Raw genomic sequence first — 20939 nt, 5'->3', positions numbered from 1 at the left:
CTTACAATTTTATCAGGTATATTCCAAGTATTATTTTTAGTTTCAGTTTTAACAAAGTGTTGCCACATTTCTGTAATGTGTGTCAAAATTGCTTTTTTGTAGTTACGTCTTAATATTTTGTACTCTTCTTTAAATTGAGTTTTAGCAATACATTTGCAACAATTTCTAAACTTCCTATGCATATTTGTAACGGCATGCTTCATGGTTGTTAGAGTTTGTGACCACCACCATATTTTCCTCGTACCTTTTACCTGTATAATGTCATTTTTTTGTTTGCACGTATTTATAATTGTTTCCTGGAATTCTTCAATTTCCTCCATTAATGATTTACGCAATCCAAATGCAGAATACTGACTCATAGTTTCTTTGATCGGGTTCCAATCCTTAATTAATTTGTGTAAACGTTTTTCTATTCTTACAGAATCCTGAATTTTGTCTATTTCCCATGAAATAATGTTATGATCACTTATGCTTTCTGTTACCTGCCAATTTATTATATTATTTGTAATATTCTCCGTTGAGAGTGTTACATCAATATTTTCAATACCATGAACGCTATCGTATGTAAAAATATGACCTTCTATATTTTGTATCTGTAAATGATTATCTTCTATAAAGTTCATTATTTCTTCACCTCGTTGATCTGTTACTTTAGAGAACCAGTTTGTTGACTTCGCGTTAATATCGCCTGCCAACAAAATTGGTATATTTTTATTACTATTAATAATATTATGAATCGTATTAAGTATATGTGTTATATCTTGGTTGGGCGGAAGATATACATTTATTATTAGTATTTCAATATTATTTATATATATTTTGATAGCTGTTACTTCTTTCAGTCTTATTTCAGATAAAATCATTGTTTGGATCGATGTATGCACTAGTATTGCTGTTAGTTGCTTCCCTTCAAATTCAGGGTTGCAAACTTTCCAGTTGTTATCTAAATTAACATATTTACTCTTATAAAAATATGGTTCTTGTAGTAAAGCTATATGAATATTTTCTTGTATTATTTTATTGTTGATATCTAATGTAGCTGTCCTGGAATTTTGTAAATTAGCTTGTATAAAGTAATATTTATTATTATAATTCATCATCAATATAATTGATGTTGTTTATTGTCCGTTCCCTTGCTTGCTTAGCTATTGGACAGTTTTTATCGTTTGCATAATGTTTAGTTTCATTCTCACGTCTCTTGTTTCTAATACAATTTATACATTTTAATATTTGTTTTTCACATGTTTTGTGTCCTTCCGCCCCACAGTTTACACAAAAGGTCCTTTCTTCACGACATACCTTCTCAGTGTGTCCATATCGCCAGCATTTCCTGCATTGGGGTGTCGAGATGAATTCCCTTACTTTGAAGCTTTCATATTCAATATATAAGCGTTCTTTATTCATCATTAATTTATACAGTCTCGGTGCTGTCTCGAAGATGATGTTTTTCCTGTTGTTTTTTGGTTTTGTCTCAAACACCTTTTTGCAGCTAACAGCAAATTCCTCTTCTGTAAAAAGATCTTCAAAGTTTTGTGTATATATTTTATGATATGTATCTTCTATTGACGTTGCTTCGGGTATGTCATACACAATTATTTTCGGATTTTTTTTATATATCAGTTTACATGTCATGTGTGGTTCTTTTTCTTTAATGATATCCTGTATTTTCTCTGCTTGGGTTATTGTAGGCACTTCCATTATAATTGCTTGTGTACTTGTTTTGAAAATTTTCTTAATTTGTATTTTATGTTCTGATGGTTTTATGTTTCCGAGGATTTTTGACTTGGTATATTCACTACTTCCATCTCTGATTTTTTCTTTCGGTTCTATAATTAGTTTAATAGATTCTTCTTTCTTTGGATAATTTGTAGTTACTTTGGTTGCTTCAGCATAACTGAGTTGAACAGGTTGGAGTGGTTTCCTAGATGTTATTATTTCAAGTTGGCCTCTCAACTTTACAATTTCCATTTCTTGCTCGATTATTATATCTCTCATATTATCGAACGTCTCAATTATTTTATTCCTGGTTGGATCTGTTAATTTTGTATCTTTTTTAATGTTCCCGAGAATTGTATATAATTGATCGATATGCTTTGTTAATCTCTCTTTAGTTTTTCCTATATTTTGTAATTTAACCTTTAGTTTCTTCTCCTCTTGAGTAATTTCTTCAGGACTGCTTGAGTATCTTGAAGTTCTTTTTCTCTTGTTTTCTTCAATATTTGTATCCATTTGTTCTTGTAATGGATTAGAAGAGTTGGATGCACTCCTGTCTCTTGTTCTTGGAGGTGTTCTGGGTGTTAGCTTACTCTTCTGAAAATGTTGATTCATCGTGGATTATATATAAATAAAGATCACGACAACAATAAAAAAAAAGAAAAGAAAAACTCCCTATCACACACCGGGCAAGACGCCAAAACTCTAATTCTCTATGGAATAACTCAAAGAATGTGCAAAAGCCAGGCTCCCTAATTTGGCACAATTAGCTCCCAATATTATAGATTTTTACATTTGATGTTAGTTTATTATTGTTCAATAGTTCTTAAATACTGAGATGATATTTATACTAATATTTGTACTAACCCCAGGCTTCAAATTTTTACCACTATCAATAATATATTATAATTAATAAATTAAACTTATATATGATTTGAAAATGGTATTAAATGATTTCCCTATATATAAATTATAATAATATTATACAGTTTCTAGTTTCTTGTATCTCGAAAAAAAAAAGTTTTTTATATGAAGTTATTATTTCTTAAAAACGTCCATAACAGCCAAAATATTGGTTTTAGAGCAAAATTAACGAAATTTTTCGTTTTATAAAGCAATGTTTATGTATATAAAGAATGTAATAGGATCATAAAATTATTAAATTATTATAAAAAAATTTCTTACCTTAGTAGGTGGATCGATCAATTTAGGTTCTTTGGAGGTGTTCTTCTTCTATTTACGTATTATCTTAGTTTAGTTATGTTGTAGTCCTGGGCTTATTTTAATGACAATACAACTAAAACCATTATTATTTTTAAAATTATTTTTATGCTAGGTGTATTCTTATATCCAAACAGGAAGCTTTATAAAAATCTTAATATATTTATTTCCTTATTGTTGTATTCTATATATCTTCATTGCTCATATCTCATTCCTATCTTGAGGTGGCCATATCTCCCAAGATATTGATTTTACAGCAAAAATAAATAAATTTACCGTCTAATAAACCCCTGTTTATACATATTTAGAACATGATAAAACCATAATAAAACGAAAAACATTATAAGGAAAAAAAAAAATTTCTTTTTTTCTCTTACCTTGAAAGTAGATTATTTGATATAATATTCTTCGTTATATTTTTCTTCTGAACTTGAATTATCTTGATTTAGTTATATGGCATTCCTAGGATTATTGTACTAGTATTATAATTTATATAGCTCGAAGTTTCTATATCACTCAGAATATTCAGTGCGAAACAAAATTTAGTTCTGATAAATGACAATATATTTTAATAATATGTATTACATCCACCAATGAGAAATTAGACGCTTATAATTATGGTACAAGTTATAGTACCAAAATATATTACATTAGTAATGTTACAATCTTCACAAACTGTATTTTTTTTTTTATTCTTGCAAAATATTTATTCACAGATACATTCAAGTTTAGTATAGATCATAAATAAATAAAATCATTAAGGATGTTATACTGCATTATTTGTTTATAAAGTATACAATCTTTTTTCAGAATTATCCTGGTTTAGTTGTATGGTATTTCTGGGATATACTGTAGTGATATTATAACTAATATTATCACTTCAGTGTTATTTCAAAATATATTTATATAAATAAATCTGTATTTAGGTTATTCTTATATTCAATAGAAAACTTTAAATTATCTTGATGTATTTATTAATTATATTATTCTAAATATAGTATATTGTCTGTTTACTTTAGACTATACATATTAATTTGCTTTATATAAGTTTTGGACCACTTTTAAATAGGTTCCCATATATTCAAAAGTTAGATCTCCAATATAATATGTATTTCAAGTCTATTCAGCAACTGTTTTAAATTCATTAAAGATATTACAATCTTCACAAACTGTAAATTTTCACTCTTTCTAAATTTTTTTCACAGATACATTACAGTTTAATATAAATCATAAATAAATAAAATCATTAAGAATGTTATACTGCATTATTTGTTTATAAAGTATGTTTCTTCAGAATTGTCCTGGTTTAGTTGTGTAGTATTCTGGGATATAGTGTAATGATATCATAACTGTAATAATTATCACATCAGTGTTATTTCAAAATATTTTAGTACTTAATGAACTGTAGATTTTCACTCTTGCAGAAAATTCATTTACAGATATATCAAAACTTCACATGCACCATAAAATAAATAAAAACCTTAAGAATATTATACTGCTTTATTTGTTTGTAAAGAATGCACGTCTTTCTTCAGAATTACCTTAATTTAGTTGTGTGGTATTTCTGGGATATGTTATATTGATATTATAACTATAAAATTATCACCTGAGTGTTATCTCAATATGAATTAATATCAATAATTCTATATTTAATTATTCTTATGATCAAATAAAAAACTTTGAATTATCTTGATGTATTTATTAGTTATATTGTTCTATAAATCCCAGCTATAGATAACAATATATGTTAATAATATATATTATAGGCAGCAACTCCATCAACCAATACGAGATTGAACGCTTATATTAATTTTGTAGTGAAAAGAAATAATTTCATATTTGCACCAATCCAGTATCTAACACTTCATAATTTATGGAACACGTTATGGTACCAATTATAGTAGTCTGTTTATTTTAGAATAAGTATATTAATTAACTTATATAAGTTTTGGACCACTTTTAAATAGGTTCCTATATATTTTAAAATTAGCACTTCAATATTAAATGTATTTCAAGTCTATTCAACAACTGTTTTAATTTCATTAAAGATATTACAATCTTCACAAACTGTAGATTTTCACTCTTTCAAAAATTTATTCACAGATGCATTACAGTTTAATATAAATCATAAATAGTTGTGTAGTATTTCTGGGATATAGTGTAATGATATCATAACTGTAATAATTATCACATCGGTGTTATTTCAAAATATTTTAGTACTTAATGAACTGTAGATTTTCACTCTTGCAGAGAATTCATTTACAGATATATCAAAACTTCACATGCACCATAAAATACGTAAAATCCTGCTAGGAGTCCCAGGCTGTCTCTTGTTGTGAAGTAGAGGTTATGTGTGGGTGTCTGTGATAAGGATGAAGCCGGGCTACTTCTGAGCTGTTGTTGAAACTTGTTTCTCGGCGGTATCGCGGGAGGGACTCGAACCCACGTGCTGCTGAGGACAATGCGAGGAATAAAGATAGGAGTTACTTATTTTCCTAGAGCCATCGTGGAGATGAGTGAGATGACACACTGCTCAGGAACACGGCCCCTGGGAGCCCTCCGCTCTCTCCAGGAGCCTGCACAGCCACGAGGTCGCGTCTCCGGGTACGAGAGAGAGCCGGCACCACTGTCGCGGTCAATGCCAGGGTCGTGCGACCTCGCCTGGAACTACAGGCTCGAGCCTGCCTGCCCCGCGCGCACTGCGTCCTCTGAGGGTTGCCTTTGTGGACCTCCTGTGGCCGCAGCGCGCACCGTCTTCACAGGCGTCTCCGCAGCTACTGCCACCGTCTTCACAGGCGTCTCCGCAGCTACTGCCACCGTCTTCACAGGCGTCTCCGCAGCTACTGCCACCGTCTTCACAGGCGTCTCCGCAGCTACTGCCACCGTCTTCACAGGCGTCTCCGCAGCTACTGCCACCGTCTTCACAGGCGTCTCCGCAGCTACTGCCACCGTCTTCACAGGCGTCTCCGCAGCTACTGCCACCGTCTTCACAGGCGTCTCCGCAGCTACTGCCACCGTCTTCACAGGCGTCTCCGCAGCTACTGCCACCGTCTTCACAGGCGTCTCCGCAGCTACTGCCACCGTCTTCACAGGCGTCTCCGCAGCTACTGCCACCGTCTTCACAGGCGTCTCCGCAGCTACTGCCACCGTCTTCACAGGCGTCTCCGCAGCTACTGCCACCGTCTTCACAGGCGTCTCCGCAGCTACTGCCACCGTCTTCACAGGCGTCTCCGCAGCTACTGCCACCGTCTTCACAGGCGTCTCCGCAGCTACTGCCACCGTCTTCACAGGCGTCTCCGCAGCTACTGCCACCGTCTTCACAGGCGTCTCCGCAGCTACTGCCACCGTCTTCACAGGCGTCTCCGCAGCTACTGCCACCGTCTTCACAGGCGTCTCCGCAGCTACTGCCACCGTCTTCACAGGCGTCTCCGCAGCTACTGCCACCGTCTTCACAGGCGTCTCCGCAGCTACTGCCACCGTCTTCACAGGCGTCTCCGGAGCTACTGCCGAACACTTTGTACCGGCACAGTGCAGTCGGGTTAATCTAAGCACTACCTTGCTTAAACTTGAAAGATTTTATTCTACCTAACATTTATTACAACCTGAAAATTAAGTGTTTATTATGGAATAAATACACGCAGTATACTTGTGTTTATCAACACTGTGTGAATTTTGTAAAAATTTTATGTTTGAATTTTTACTGACCATTGGATTGGTTTCCTCCTGAATTCTTTGAGAGAGGCGAGACAAAATCCAACATTTTACTAATATGCATAAGTTAAAAAAAAAAAAAAAAAAAAAAAAACGGAATATTCCCATTTCAGTGTAAAAACATTTATGATCAATATGTTACCCTGCTACATTGCAGTGCATGTAACCAGTTTCTCTGATTAACAAAGAGTAGCATAGAACATTTACCTCAGCCATTGCCATCTCTATAGACACACTTTTACTTACTTTTGAAAAGTGAGAAGCATTCAGATTAAATAAAAGAAGGGGGGAAATAAATTTAAATTCTTTTTAATTAAAAACACTCAATCAAATTTTTACACAAAAAAATAAAAAATAGAATATATCGTTCGTAATTATATAAATATAAATAAATTTATATAGCTACTAATCATCACATGGAATTAGAGCTTTTGGTAAATACTCATATCCGTTAAAAATAACTTTTGATATGCACTAGGTATTGTCATAGTTGCCAGTAATTACATAAATAACTTGTATTAATCCGTTGTAGTACTTTTTATTTGTTGGTAAATAATTATATCCAGTTTCAGCTTGTGGGTCAGACTGCATTGTTTCGACACTTGCTCGCTGTTTAAGATTGTGGTCACACTGCATTGTTTATACACTTGCTCGCTGTTTCAGCTTGTAGGTCACACTGCAAGGTTTGGACACTTGCTCGCTGTTTCAGATTGTGGGTCACACTGCATTGTTAGGACACTTGCTCGCTGTTTCAGCTTGTGGGACACACTGCATTGTTTGGACACTTTACGCTGTTTCAGCTTGTGGGTCACCACTGCATTGTTTGGACACTTTACGCTGTTTCAGCTTGTGGGTCACATTGCATTGTTTGGACACTTGCTCGCTGTTTCAGCTTGTGGGACACACTGCATTGTTTGGACACTTTACGCTGTTTCAGCTTGTGGGTCACCACAGCATTGTTAGGACACTTGCTCGCTGTTTCAGCTTGTGGGTCACACTGCATTGTTTGGACACTTTACGCTCTTTCAGCTGTGGGTCACACTGCAAGGTTTGGACACTTGCGCGCTGTTTCAGCTTGTGGGTAACACTGCATTGTTTGGGCACTTGCTCGCTGTTTCAGCTTGTGGGTCACACTGCATTGTTTGGAAACTTAACGCTGTTTCGGCTTGTGTGTCACACTACATGGTTTGGACACTTGCTCGCTGTTTAAGCTTGTGGGTCAACACTGCATTGTTTGGACACTATCTCGCTGTTTCAGCTCGTGGGTCACACTGCATTGTTTGACAACTTTACGCTCTTTCAGCTTGTGGGTCACACTGCAAGGTTTGGACACTTTCTCACTGTTTCAACTTGTGGGTCACACTGCATTGTTTGGACACTTGCTCGCTGTTTCAGCTTGTGGGTCACACTGCATTGTTTGGTCACTGGTCGCTGTTTCAGCTTGTGGGTCACACTGCATTGTTTGGTCACTGGTCGCTGTTTCAGCTTGTGGGTCACACTGCATTGTTTGGACACTGTCTCGCTGTTTAAGCTTGTGGGTCACCACTGCATTGTTTGGACACTGTCTCGCTGTTTCAGCTCGTGGGTCACACTGCATTGTTTGACAACTTTACGCTCTTTCAGCTTGTGGGTCACACTGCATTGTTTGGACAATTGCTCGCTGTTTCAGCTTGTGGGTCACACTGCATTGTTTGGTCACTGGTCGCTGTTTCAGCTTGTGGGTCACACTGTATTGTTTGGACACTTGCTCGCAGTTTCAGCTTGTGGGTCACACTTGCTCGCAGTTTCAGCTTGTGGGTCACACTGCATTGTTTGGACACTGTCTCGCTGTTTAAGCTTGTGGGTCACCACAGCATTGTTTGGACACTTGCTCGCTGTTTCTGCTTGTGGGTCACCACTGCATTGTTTGGACTCTGTCTCGCTGTTTCAGCTTGTGGGTCACACTGTATTGTTTGGACACTTGCTCGCTGTTTCAGCTTGTGGGTCACCACATCATTGTTTGGACACTTGCTCGCTGTTTCAGCTTGTGGGTCACACTGCATTGTTTGGACACTTAACGCTGTTTCAGCTTGTGGGTCACACTGCATTGTTTGGACACTTGCTCGCTGTTTCAGCTTGTGGGTCACCACAGCATTGTTTGGACACTTGCTCGCTGTTTCAGCTTTTGGGTCACACTGCATTGTTTGGACACTTAACGCTGTTTCAGCTTGTGGGTCACCACAGAATTGTTTGTACACTTACTCGCTGTTTCAGTTTGTGGGTCACCACAGCATTGTTTGGACACTTAACGCTGTTTCAGCTTGTGGGTCACACTGCATTGTTTGGACACTTAACGCTGTTTCAGCTTGTGGGTCACACTGCATTGTTTGGACACTTGCTCGCTGTTTCAGCTTGTGGGTCACCACAGCATTGTTTGGACACTTGCTCGCTTTTTCAGCTTTTGGGTCACACTGCATTGTTTGGACACTTAACGCTGTTTCAGCTTGTGGGTCACCACTGCATTGTTTGGACACTTGCTCACTGTTTCAGTTTGTGGGTCACACTGCATTGTTTGGACACTTTACGCTGTTTCAGCTTGTGGGTCACCACAACATTGTTTGTACACTTGCTCGCTGTTTCAGCTTGTGGGCCACACTGCATTGTTTCGACACTATACGCTGTTTCAGCTTGTGGGTCACATTTGCATTGTTTGGACACTTGCTCGCTGTTTCAGCTTGTGGGTCACACTGCATTGTTTGAACACTTTACGCTGTTTCAGCTTGTGGGTCACACTGCATTGTTTGGACACTTTATGCTCTTTCAGCTTGTGGGTCACACTGCAAGGTTTGGTCACTTGCTCGCTGTTTCAGAATGTAGGTCACCACTGCATTGTTTGGACACTTGCTCGTTGTTTCAGCTTGTGGGTCACCACTGCATTGTTTGGACACTGTCTCGCTGTTTCAGCTTGTGGGTCACACTGTTTTGTTTGGTCACTTGCTCGCTGTTTCAGCTTGTGGGTCACACTGCTTTGTTTGGACACTTGCTCTCTGTTTCAGCTTGTGGGTCACCACAGCATTGTTTGGACATTTGCTCGCTGTTTCAGCTTTTGGGTCACTATTACGTTGTTTTAGTTAGGTTTATGTTCTTGCTTTCAAGACCAGTAACGCTGATGTTATTGTTAAGTTCTTTTTGTGAAAATATATTTCATATGGTACACAAATATCTGATACATATATTTTTTCTTTAAAATTTACTTCCTACTGTAGTATTTTTGTTGGCATTAATTTATTCTGTATAACCGGAGAAAAAAACTTTTTTTACAATACTTTATCTTTATTTCCGCTGGTTTAGTTTGGAGAAATATTTAAAATGAAACCATATCAAAAACCTTTTACCCTCTTAAAGAAAAATTAGGGTATTAAGTATAGCCTTGTGTCAGTTTCCCAGCGATGTTATTTCCAAGAGTGTTTCATATTCATATAGTCACATATAGTTGGCAAATAACATTTAAAAAATTTGATCCATAATTAGAGATTTCGAAAATAAAATCTTAATTTTTTTAAAAATCATACTTTATAATTATTTAGAAATTAGAATTCTAACCTCAAAATATTTAAATTTTCTGAATTAAATAACATTTATGAAAAATGTATTGTGATTACATACACTAAATTTTAATATAAAGTATAAAAAAAAATGGCCACAAAAATGTTTGCGTTAGTAAGTATTTTTTACTTCTGCCAGCCAGTGAAATATCTTCTTGTTAATATATATATTTTTTTGGTCCATTAAATGCTGAAGGTTTTGGCAGCAATTGATCAATTGGTAATAGACTTACCTTCTCTATTGAACACAAACGTTCAAATTTATTTTTATGTTTATAAATGAATGTGTTTAACTGCCAGAGATTTTACTCATACATCTCAGTACGTATGCCCAATAAAGGATTAAAACGATACTTTATTTTGTTGCAAAATTCCAAACTTATTTAATTTTTTTTGTTCCCGAAAATAAATCATGTTCGCCAATTACTTGGAGGAAATTCCCAAAATAATATTTATGTTCTTAATAGCTTAATTCATCTTGTAACATTAAAAGATCTATCACCTTAAAACCCTATAAATTCATATTATAAAGGTTTGAGTGTGTTCACATAGATTGAAATATTAACTAACCATTATAACAAAAATAATTATTGTGTACATCCATACTTTACTTTCACTCTTGTATAGAAAATTAATAAAAATCACAAAATATTTCATAAAAATATTTTATTCATTAAAATCACATTATTGGCAATTACAATTTGGCTCAAATTTATCTCCATTGAATTTTTCCCTCTAATATTTTGCATGGCACAATGCAAATACGTAACTATAATATACATTGAGTGTGATATTTGGACGGAGTGAAAAATCACTTGCAATGTATATACAATAAATCTTTATAAAAATGATACATAAATTCAGTAAAGCATAATAACCTGTTTCGTGTAATTAATTCTAATTATTCAAAGCCAAAAAGAAAAACATTCAAAAATAACAATGGAGTTTGAAAAATTCATTTACCTTCATACTCTAACCTAGATATTTGTCTTTAGTGATGTCATAATTGGGCCTTTCTATTACTGCGGGTTTATTATTGATTCAAAGAAAACCAACTATTCGTAGCCAAGCAAAAAAAAAAAAAAAATACAAAATCCCACTGTCAACAAAAACTTTTTTCCCAATAAAATATTACATTAATTATGTTTACAAACCTGAAGCAAAAACCTTGCTCAGATTGATGTCATTTAACTGACAATTTTTTTTTAAAACGTTAAATTTATGTTACTTTTACTAATAAGATACCTAAAAATATCCTAAAACGTAACTCGCAAAGTTATGAAAACACTGCCAATAAAAGTTTTTTATTCTAAATAACTAATCAACTAAATAACAACAAAGAGGAACATACAACACAAAACTGATATAATATTAAGATCTCCAATAACACAATTAATTTATGTATAGACGTGAAATACATGTTAAAACTGCTATTACGCATACGGCATTCCCCGAAGGACAAACAAAAAATTGAATTATCGATTCAAAAAAATATATATCTGTTTCCCAGTTTATTAGATTAAACGATTTGACTATATTTACGAATGAGATAACAAGTTACAAATTTATATTTAAATGTATCATGTTGAAATTAGTTTTAAGAGTAGATAATTTATAATGCACATATAATTATGACGTCATTTAAATGGCTCACAAAGAATTCAAACACTTAGTGTGCATGGATAATTTTATTTTGGTAATGTGATTAATAAAAATCTTCTTAGCTCTATATTCTCACAAAAGTTTCTTAACAAATCACTGGTTCATCCCCGAGTCAGAATTGCACGAAATAAACGCCGACTAAAAACATTAAGATGCATATGCTCCCCTATAAAATGAGGAGACGAAACCGCAAAAGTAGTCTAGCCCCAAGTGCTTGGCGCAGCTGTCCACCCCATCAGCAGAGTGCCGGCAGAACAGCTAGGCCTGGTAGCGTACGAGGTAGCTGTGGGTCATGCGTCACTCGTCAGCAGACTGCTAGCACACGCCTGAGACTGCAGCAGTAAAAGGTGACTGTGCGTGATGCTCACTCGTCAACAGACTGTTGGCAATAACTCTGAGTCTGATAGTAAGAGGTAGCAGTGAGTGGTGCGTCACTCGTCAGCAGACTACTTGCACGATGTTTGGGACTGTAGCAGTAAGATGTGTCTTGAGTGATGTGTCACTCTTTAGCAGACTTTTGGTTCGAAGAATGGGACTGATTAGCAGTAAGAGGTTGCTGTGAGTGATGCATAATATCCAGCAGTATTCTGGCACGACGGCTACGACTGGTAGCAGTAAGTGGTGGCAGTGAGTCATACAATGTTTTCAATGAACCTGTTTATATATGTATTAATTTTAAAATAACAATTCATTAGTTTGTTTAGTTCCTTAAAATGACCATCAATCCTTAAAATCCATAAACATGTAACACCTACATATAGTATGAATAGACCACTTATACGGTTCTAAAGAGCCTCAAAAAATCTGCACAATACATGCCATTGGCTACAGGGCCTAATTATGTTTGTATTATCCGTAATTACTACATTTATTAATATATTTTAATATTTTAGAAGTAAAAATTTATTTTTCCGTACGAAATATTTTCTAAATACTATAATAAAAATAAGATAAACTACAATAATTATTGACATAGTAAGCCCATGTTCACAAATAACATTGTCTTTAGAGCATATAATATAATTGTAAATTATTATAAAACACATAGCATAAAATGATTGTAATTTTATATGTATGAACTAATATGACAAAATGTTCATCGCTCACTTCACCATAGTTCAGCCTTATTTTTACATCACATTTGTGTATAAAAATGTTTTTACTTACATTTATCTTCAAGTTAAACCTACAACACATAACAAACATACAATTCTGGTATTAGATTAGACTAAAAATATTTTTAAAATAAATAGTTTAAATACAAAATAATATCACGTGTATAAGTCATAACTGTCTGTAACGGCACTTTCAAGCCATTGGACGGGACCAACATTGTTTTTAACTAAGCTGTTTCAGACAGCACACAGTGTGTGGCATGCTCATGTTCTTTGTTTAAAAGTCACTTTTCGGCGTCACATGGCAACACATTTTCGTTGTATCTGTGGGAATCCGGCCACTTTTCGTTGAACACCGAAGCTCTCAGTTGGTAGTGATCCGGCACACATCAACCTAACAGGTACATACATGAACGAGATGACACAACCTCGGGGTGGACAAATGAAACCATGGCACAGTTTGTCTTTCAGAAGTTTCTAAAGGAATAAAACCACTTTGTCAAGTGCGTACTTTGGCATATTCTCTCCTAACATCTACAACATACATGCCTTACATAAAATGTGTGATTTTTGTGTTCAAGTCAAGTGTTTAAATGCAGTCTCGTTTTAACATACATGAAAATATTGACTCTATGTATGTGAAAGTTTCTTAACTTTTTTTCATATCAATTATAATCTGGAGAAAAATATGTTAGCCTACGACTTTTAACAGAAGTTTAGAATAAATATTTGGATTAAGTCACATAAGTTTCCTTATGTCTCAAATTCTTTTAAGAAAACCTGCATACATTTCCAGTTCTGTTATAAGTTTACACATCACTGTTTGTACTTAATGGTTATAATTTACTACCAAGAAAAATAAATTTTTAATTTACTTTTACAAATAGACGATTTAAACAATTCGTTGCAAATTTTTTTGTAATGTTTTCACTAAAATTTAGTACATATTTGTTGCATTGATACGAAAAAAACAATAAATTCTGTATTTTAGTAATAATAATTTTTTAGGATTACAATTGTTATTTCTTGTCACGACACAGCATTAATCAATTATAATATTAACAAAACAAGTAATTTGAACTTCAAAATATCATAATTTAATTCTAAAAAGAAATCTGCACCATAATGCCAAATGTGGTTTAAGTAAATTTCGCGGAAACTGATATAAAACTGAAAATACCTTCACTTCCATTGCGTAAAAGTATAAGAAAATCTTGCACTTTATTTTAAATATGTAGTATATTTTGTGACACAAAGGTAAAAAAAAACCATTGTAATACTGACTGTAAAATAAAAAAAAATCGGTAATGGCGAATGACTGAGCACAAGTCTCTCTCCTCGGGTGGAGTGACGGCCTGCAGTGGGCGGGGCTAGGCCTGCAGTGGGCGGGGCTAGAACTGCAGTGGGCGGGGCTAGGCCTGCAGTGGGCGGGGCTAGAACTGCAGTGGGCGGGGCTAGGCCTGCAGTGGGCGGGGAAAGGCCTGCAGTGGGCGCGGCTAGAACTGCAGGATCTGGTTGTCCTCCGCACAGCCGATGTTGCGAGTGACTGAGCACAAGTCTCTCTCCTCGGGTGGAGTGACGGCCTGCAGTGGGCGGGGCTAGGCCTGCAGTGGGCGGGGCTAGAACTGCAGTGGGCGGGGCTAGGCCTGCAGTGGGCGGGGAAAGGCCTGCAGTGGGCGCGGCTAGAACTGCAGGATCTGGTTGTCCTCCGCACAGCCGATGTTGCGAGTGACTGAGCACAAGTCTCTCTCCTCGGGTGGAGTGACGGCCTGCAGTGGGCGGGGCTAGGCCTGCAGTGGGCGGGGCTAGAACTGCAGGATCTGGTTGATCCAGTCGCGGAACTCGGAGATGCGCGTGTACACTCCAGGCTGGTTGTCCTCCGCACAGCCGATGTTGCGAGTGACTGAGCACAAGTCTCTCTCCTCGGGTGGAGTGATGGCCTGCAGTGGGCGGGGCTAGGCCTGCAGTGGGCGCGGCTAGGCCTGCAGTGGGCGCGGCTAGAACTGCAGGATCTGGTTGATCCAGTCGCGGAACTCGGAGATGCGCGTGTACACTCCAGGCTGATTGGCCTCCGCACAGCCGATGCCCCAGGAGATGACTCCAGCGAGCAACCAGCGCTTGTCCGCTTTCCGCTGGATCACCATAGGGCCTCCCGAGTCTCCCTGAAACAGCAGCCGCAGCAAACCACTCCAGTTGGTTTTAGATGTCTCGTACTTTACCAATTGTTAAAATTAATTCAAATTTAGCGCCATCCATTGTATCGATTTCCCGTTTATTTTTGTTTATATAAATTGACGGTTTTTATTTTGTGTTGATAGAAAGAAACTGTTATCGTTTTGTCTATGGAAATAACAAAAACATGTATGTGTATAAGCATAAAATAAAATTGTGATTAATTACGAAACGTTATCAGGTTATGGGCCCAGAGTGCTTTAAGATATAAATTTTTGATCCACTGAATGTAAAAGTTGTGCTTCGTGACAATTTATCAGACTTAATAAGTTTTTTAAGATGTCTTTGTCGTCGAGTCCGATTAAACCTCTCACAAAGGAAAACTACGATACTTGGGCGATTCAAATTGATGCTGTGATGGTTAAAAATGGAACATGGGTATACGTAAATGGAAGAAAGCCAAGACCAGAACCAGTTGAAGGTAAGGACGCTTCATTACGATACCTTGAAAAGTGGGAGGATTATGATGGTAAAGCAAAATCAGATATAATAATTGCAATAGATCCCAGTTTATTACGTATGGTGAAAGGTTTAAAAACTTCAAAACAAGTTTGGGATAAGTTAAAGTCAGAATATGCTTCCACAGGACCAGTAAAAAGAGCAAGTTTATTAAAACGCGTATCTTCGTACAAAATAAGGGAAAATGATGATTTCCACACACAACTGATGGAGTTTTTCGATATAATTGCAAAACTGTTAGCTATGGGCGTTGAGATGCACAATGATTTACAATCAACGTTACTTATAAACGCACTACCACCAAGTTTTGAAATGTTTAGACGTGCAATGGAGTCTAAAAACGAATTGCCAAAACCGGATATTCTTCGAGAAAAAAATATCGAAAGATATGAAGCTAAAAATCAACGAGATACAGACGATTCTGAGGTTATTTGGGTAAGGAAAAATCAGAAAAGTTTCAAGCAATATCGAGGAAGTCCACGTAGATACAATAGTGATTTTAATAGGCCTTTCAAATAAAACTGTTTTAAATGTAATAAAATAGGACATAAGGCAATTGATTGTCCCAGAAAATTAAGTGATGATGGTCAAGAATACTCGTCAAAAGTTTAATCTCAAGTTGAAGATGTGTTCAAAATCAAATAGAAAATTACCGAGGAATCTTTACATACGAAGATTACATCAAGCGATGATCGATGGTGTCTGGATAGTGGTTGCACGTCTCACATGTGTTGTAATGAAGCAGCGTTTCTAAATATGACATCAACAAATGGAAATGTTTTGTTAGCTAGCAGTGCGGAGACTGAAATTGTTGCAAAAGGAACTGCGAAAGTTACTACTACGGATGGGAAAGTAAACAGGTCAGTAAAACTAAATGATACACTGTTAGTAAAAGAATTTAGAACAAATCTGTTATCTGTTGCGAGAATCACGGATCACGAAGATACAGTCACTTTTCACAAAACTTGTGCAACAGTTTTCGGGAAAGATGGTAAGATAAAACTGTTAGCACAAAGAGTTGGAAATCTATACTATGTTTGCAGTAGTAGAGAACAAACAAATGTTGCAAATGATAATTCTGCTAGTTTGAAGTTATGGAATCATCGTCTTGGTCATTCGAATGAAGAAGACTTGTTAAAGATTCCGCGAAAAGGATTAGCTGTTGGAATAAAGCTAAATGGAGAAAAGCAGTTGGGAACATGCGAGGTATGTTAACGAGGAAAAATGGCCGCCTTGCCATTTCCCAAGAAATCTGAAAAATGTACAAACATATTGGAATTAATACATACCGACGTCTGGGGACCATCAAGAACAGAGTCATTAGGACACGCTAGGTATTTCGTCACATTCATTGACGACAGCACTCGTTGGTGTGAAGTTCGATTCATTAGAAATAAAACTGATGTTTTTCGAGTTTTTAAGGAATACAAAGTTCGTGTTGAAAAACAAACTGGTCGTAAAATAAAATGTTTGATGTCAGACAACGGTAAAGAATATTGCAATAAGGAATTTGATGATTTCTTAAAAAAAAATGGTATTCGTCGACGTCTTGACAGTTCCTTATACACCACAACAAAATGGAATGGCAGAACGAAAAAATAGAACATTAGTTGAAATGGCACGATGTCTTTTCATAAGTTCTGGATTAGGTCATGGATTTTGGGCTGAAGCAGTATCTACTTCAAATTATTTGAGAAACAGGTGCCCAACATCTAGTCTAGGCAGTCATTCTCCATTTGAAGCTTGGAACAAAGAAGTGCCGGACTTCAGTAACTTGAAAGTGTTTGGCGCAAAAACATTTGTTTTGGAAAAAGGATTAGGAAAATCAAAATTTGATTCACGATCACAAGACGGTGTGCTGGTAGGTTATTCTGAAGAATCGAAAGGCTACCGAGTATGGATTCCAGTCGAAAGGAAAGTTGTTGTAGCAAGAGATGTACGAATACTGGAAAACCAATTTTTGAATGAAGAAAAGCGAAGTAAAACCATTGAGAGAAATAAAGATGATTTTGAATGTGTACATATGCAAAATAAAATTCAGGAAGAAAATGAAGAAATAGGAAATGAGCAAATAAATAAAAAATAACAGGCACAAGATAAAATTTTGCAGCCAATTTTGCATAAAATGCCCGGAAGACCACGATTGGAGAGATTAGGTAAGCGAGGAAGACCGCGTAAAATTTATAACACTGGACCAACAGCAAAAGTAAATGAAGATCAAGAAGAATATGAAAATTATAACCATACTGGAACGCAAAGAGTTCTGAGTGATGATGAAATATTTGTTGATGGTGCAGAAAATGAAATTGACATAATCGAAGAAGCAAACTTGGTTAACATAACACTGAAAGAAGCTATGACTGAAACGAAGCAGCTGAATGGATGAAAGCTATCTCTGAAGAAATTCGAGGTTTGATAAAATACAATACTTGGGAAATAGTTGAACGTCCTAAACACAGAGCAGTTATCACAAGTAAAATTGTTCTTAAAAATAAGTTAAAGCCCGATGGAACACTTGAGCGAAGAAAAGCAACAGTTGTTGCTCTTGGTTTTACGCAGCGACAAGGGATTGATTTTACTGATACATTTGCTCTTGTAGAAAGATTAGATTCTGTTAGAGTTTTGATGGCACTGGCTGCTCGTGAAAAACTGCCAGTTTTTCAATTGGACATTGTCGCAGCTTATTTAAATGGAAGTTTAGAAGAAGAAATATTTATGGAACCCCCAGAGTACATTCAAGAAGCTTTACAAGAAATAATTAAAAATGATGGTATAAACAGCAAAATAGGAAAATAAGCTCAAAAAATGCTCCTGACACTAGCACAAGGACATAAAGTTTGTAAGTTAAGGAAAGCGTTATATGGTCTACGACAAGCTGGTCGTCAGTGGCATAAAAGATTAAGTGAATTGTTGCAAGGTATTGGACTTATTTCAGCCGCAAGCGAAACTTGCTTATATTACAACATGAGTGAAGGTTAGTATACGATTTTAGTTGTGTACGTTGACGAATTTTTTTACATATCAAAGAATGAAAAGAAGCTAAATGAAATTAAAACTGGTCTGGCAAAAGAATTCGAAGTAAAAGATTTAGGATTAGCACGACACTGTTTAGGAGTTGAAATTAATCAAGAAAATGGTGAAATTATATTGAATCAACAAAAATATATAAACGATCTTTTGAAAAAATTTAACATGGAAGCATGTAATCCTTTAAACACTCCCTGTGAACATCAAGCAAAGTTACCAGATGGAAATTCAAATCGAAAAGGGAGTGAAGAAAAACCATTCAGACAATTAATTGTATCATTGATGTATTTGGCAATCGCTACTCGTCCGGACATTACATTCATTGTAAACAGATTATCGCAGTTCAATGAAAAGTACCAAGATATTCATTGGTCAGCAGCTAAACGTGTATTACGTTATTTACGAGGTGCCCAAAATTATGGCCTAGCATTTAAGGAGAACTCGTATGGGATTCAAAGATATTCTGACGCAGATCACGCAAATGATATCTCCGATAGAATTTCATACACAGGATATGTATTTACATTAAGTGGAGCTGCAATATCATGGCGTTCGAATAAACAGAAATCAGTTGCGATTTCGTCCACTGAAGCTGAATATGTAGCCTTGTCAGAAACATCTCGCGAAGCTTTGTATTTACGAAATTTAATGTTGGAATTGAACTTGACTGATTTATCAAAAATAGATCTCGGAACAGACAACAGAGGTGCGAAATACATTGCATAAAATGCTATTTGTCACTCACGCACTAAACACATTGCTACAAGATACCATTTTGTGCGTCAATTGTTGAAAAATGATAAACTAAGTTTAAGATATATACCAACAGAACTAATGCCTGCTGATGCTCTCACAAAGCCGCTTCCAGGACTTGCGAATCAACGTCATGCAGAAGCAATGGGATTAAAAGTCTGTAGAGACGCAAAAATTTGAGAGGGGCGTGTTAAAATGAATTCAAATTTAGCGCCATCCATTGTATCGATTTCCCGTTTATGTTTGTTTATATAAATTGACGGTTTTTATTTTGTGTTGATAGAAAGAAACTGTTATCGTTTTGTCTATGGAAATAACAAGAACATGTATGTGTATAAGTATAAAATAAAATTGTGATTAATTACGAAAAGTTATCACCAATTCAATTGTATTGGTAATTTGTTAATATATATACTTCTGACAGGAAATATTAACTAGCTAGCAAAAGACGAAAAGGCGTTTTAAAAAACTTGCTAATATATGAACATTAGGTAACATTATTGTTTAAATTACTTGTTAAGGTATTTGATTGCTAGTCACACAGACAAAAGCTACAAACACAAACCGATTTCAGATTTTTTTTTAAAAGGGGCCCTGTGAAACATGTATGAAAAAATGAATGAGTGTTTGAGTAAATAAAGTACAGTGAGACAAGAACTACCTAGTGACCTTGAGGCAGTGTGCAAGTCAGTTGATTGCAGGTGTATCTTGAGGCATACAGCATACAGGTCAGTTGAGTGCAGGCGAGCGGTGAGGAAAGTTGTTAGTGAGGTTTGGTGGGCCAGCCGGTGTTAACGGTACAGCAGTGTATCCTTGTTGTCAAGACGTATGCACACCTCGGTTCTTGGCCACAATGTGCATATTGTTTACGAAAAATCTCCCGGTGAATGCAGTGGCAGGAAAGACCTCAACAAATTCAGTAATGAATAAAAAACTAGATGTAAAATTGACACACAGCATGAGTCGGCAGACAGAACTGGACGAGAAGACCACCGCTCACTGCAAGAGGCTGCCTTCACACCGTACCGGCCGCCACCCGACTGGGCACAGAGAGGCCTGAAGACTCCACTGGACTTGGCCGGCGTCGCCTGGTGACTACAAGGACTCGGCCCATCTCCGCGAGCACGAGTGCAGCAGGGGCGAGTGACTGTTAGTGCGAGTGACGTGTACAAGACGACAGTGCAGGACAACTTGGACTTTGAGAATCTTGACAACCAAGAAGCCAAGGAAACTGAAATAAGTTAGTAAGCGAACGAAGGTGATATATAACAAATGGGTTGCTACAGGACTCTGTTGGCAACAAGTCAAGTCTGGTTTATGTGAGCTTCAACTTGAATATCCACGTAGTTAACCATAAGATTTCAAAAAAAAAAAAAAAAAAAAAAAAAAATTTAAAAAAAACTTTAATTTATTAAATGACTTTCATCGAAGGCATGGTTTGGAGAGGCTCAAAGAAGTTTCA

The 20939-nt window shown here is 36.2% G+C and overlaps 1 protein-coding gene across 1 annotated transcript in view; it reads right to left on the bottom strand.

The window, feature by feature from the left end:
- Positions 1–10880: 10880 nt before the first annotated feature.
- The window catches only part of LOC134539265 (serine proteinase stubble), an 80145-nt gene continuing 70086 nt past the window's right edge, over positions 10881–20939 (bottom strand). Inside the window, exon 10 of the mRNA XM_063381089.1 lies at positions 10881–15168. Coding sequence (XP_063237159.1) covers positions 15004–15168 — 165 coding nt within the window. The 3' untranslated portion in view covers positions 10881–15003. The remainder of the gene's footprint in view (positions 15169–20939) is intronic.

Source organism: Bacillus rossius, chromosome 15 (genome assembly GCF_032445375.1).
Source record: "Bacillus rossius redtenbacheri isolate Brsri chromosome 15, Brsri_v3, whole genome shotgun sequence".
NCBI lineage: Eukaryota > Metazoa > Arthropoda > Insecta > Phasmatodea > Bacillidae > Bacillus > Bacillus rossius.
This window is presented reverse-complemented; position numbering and strand designations above follow the sequence as displayed.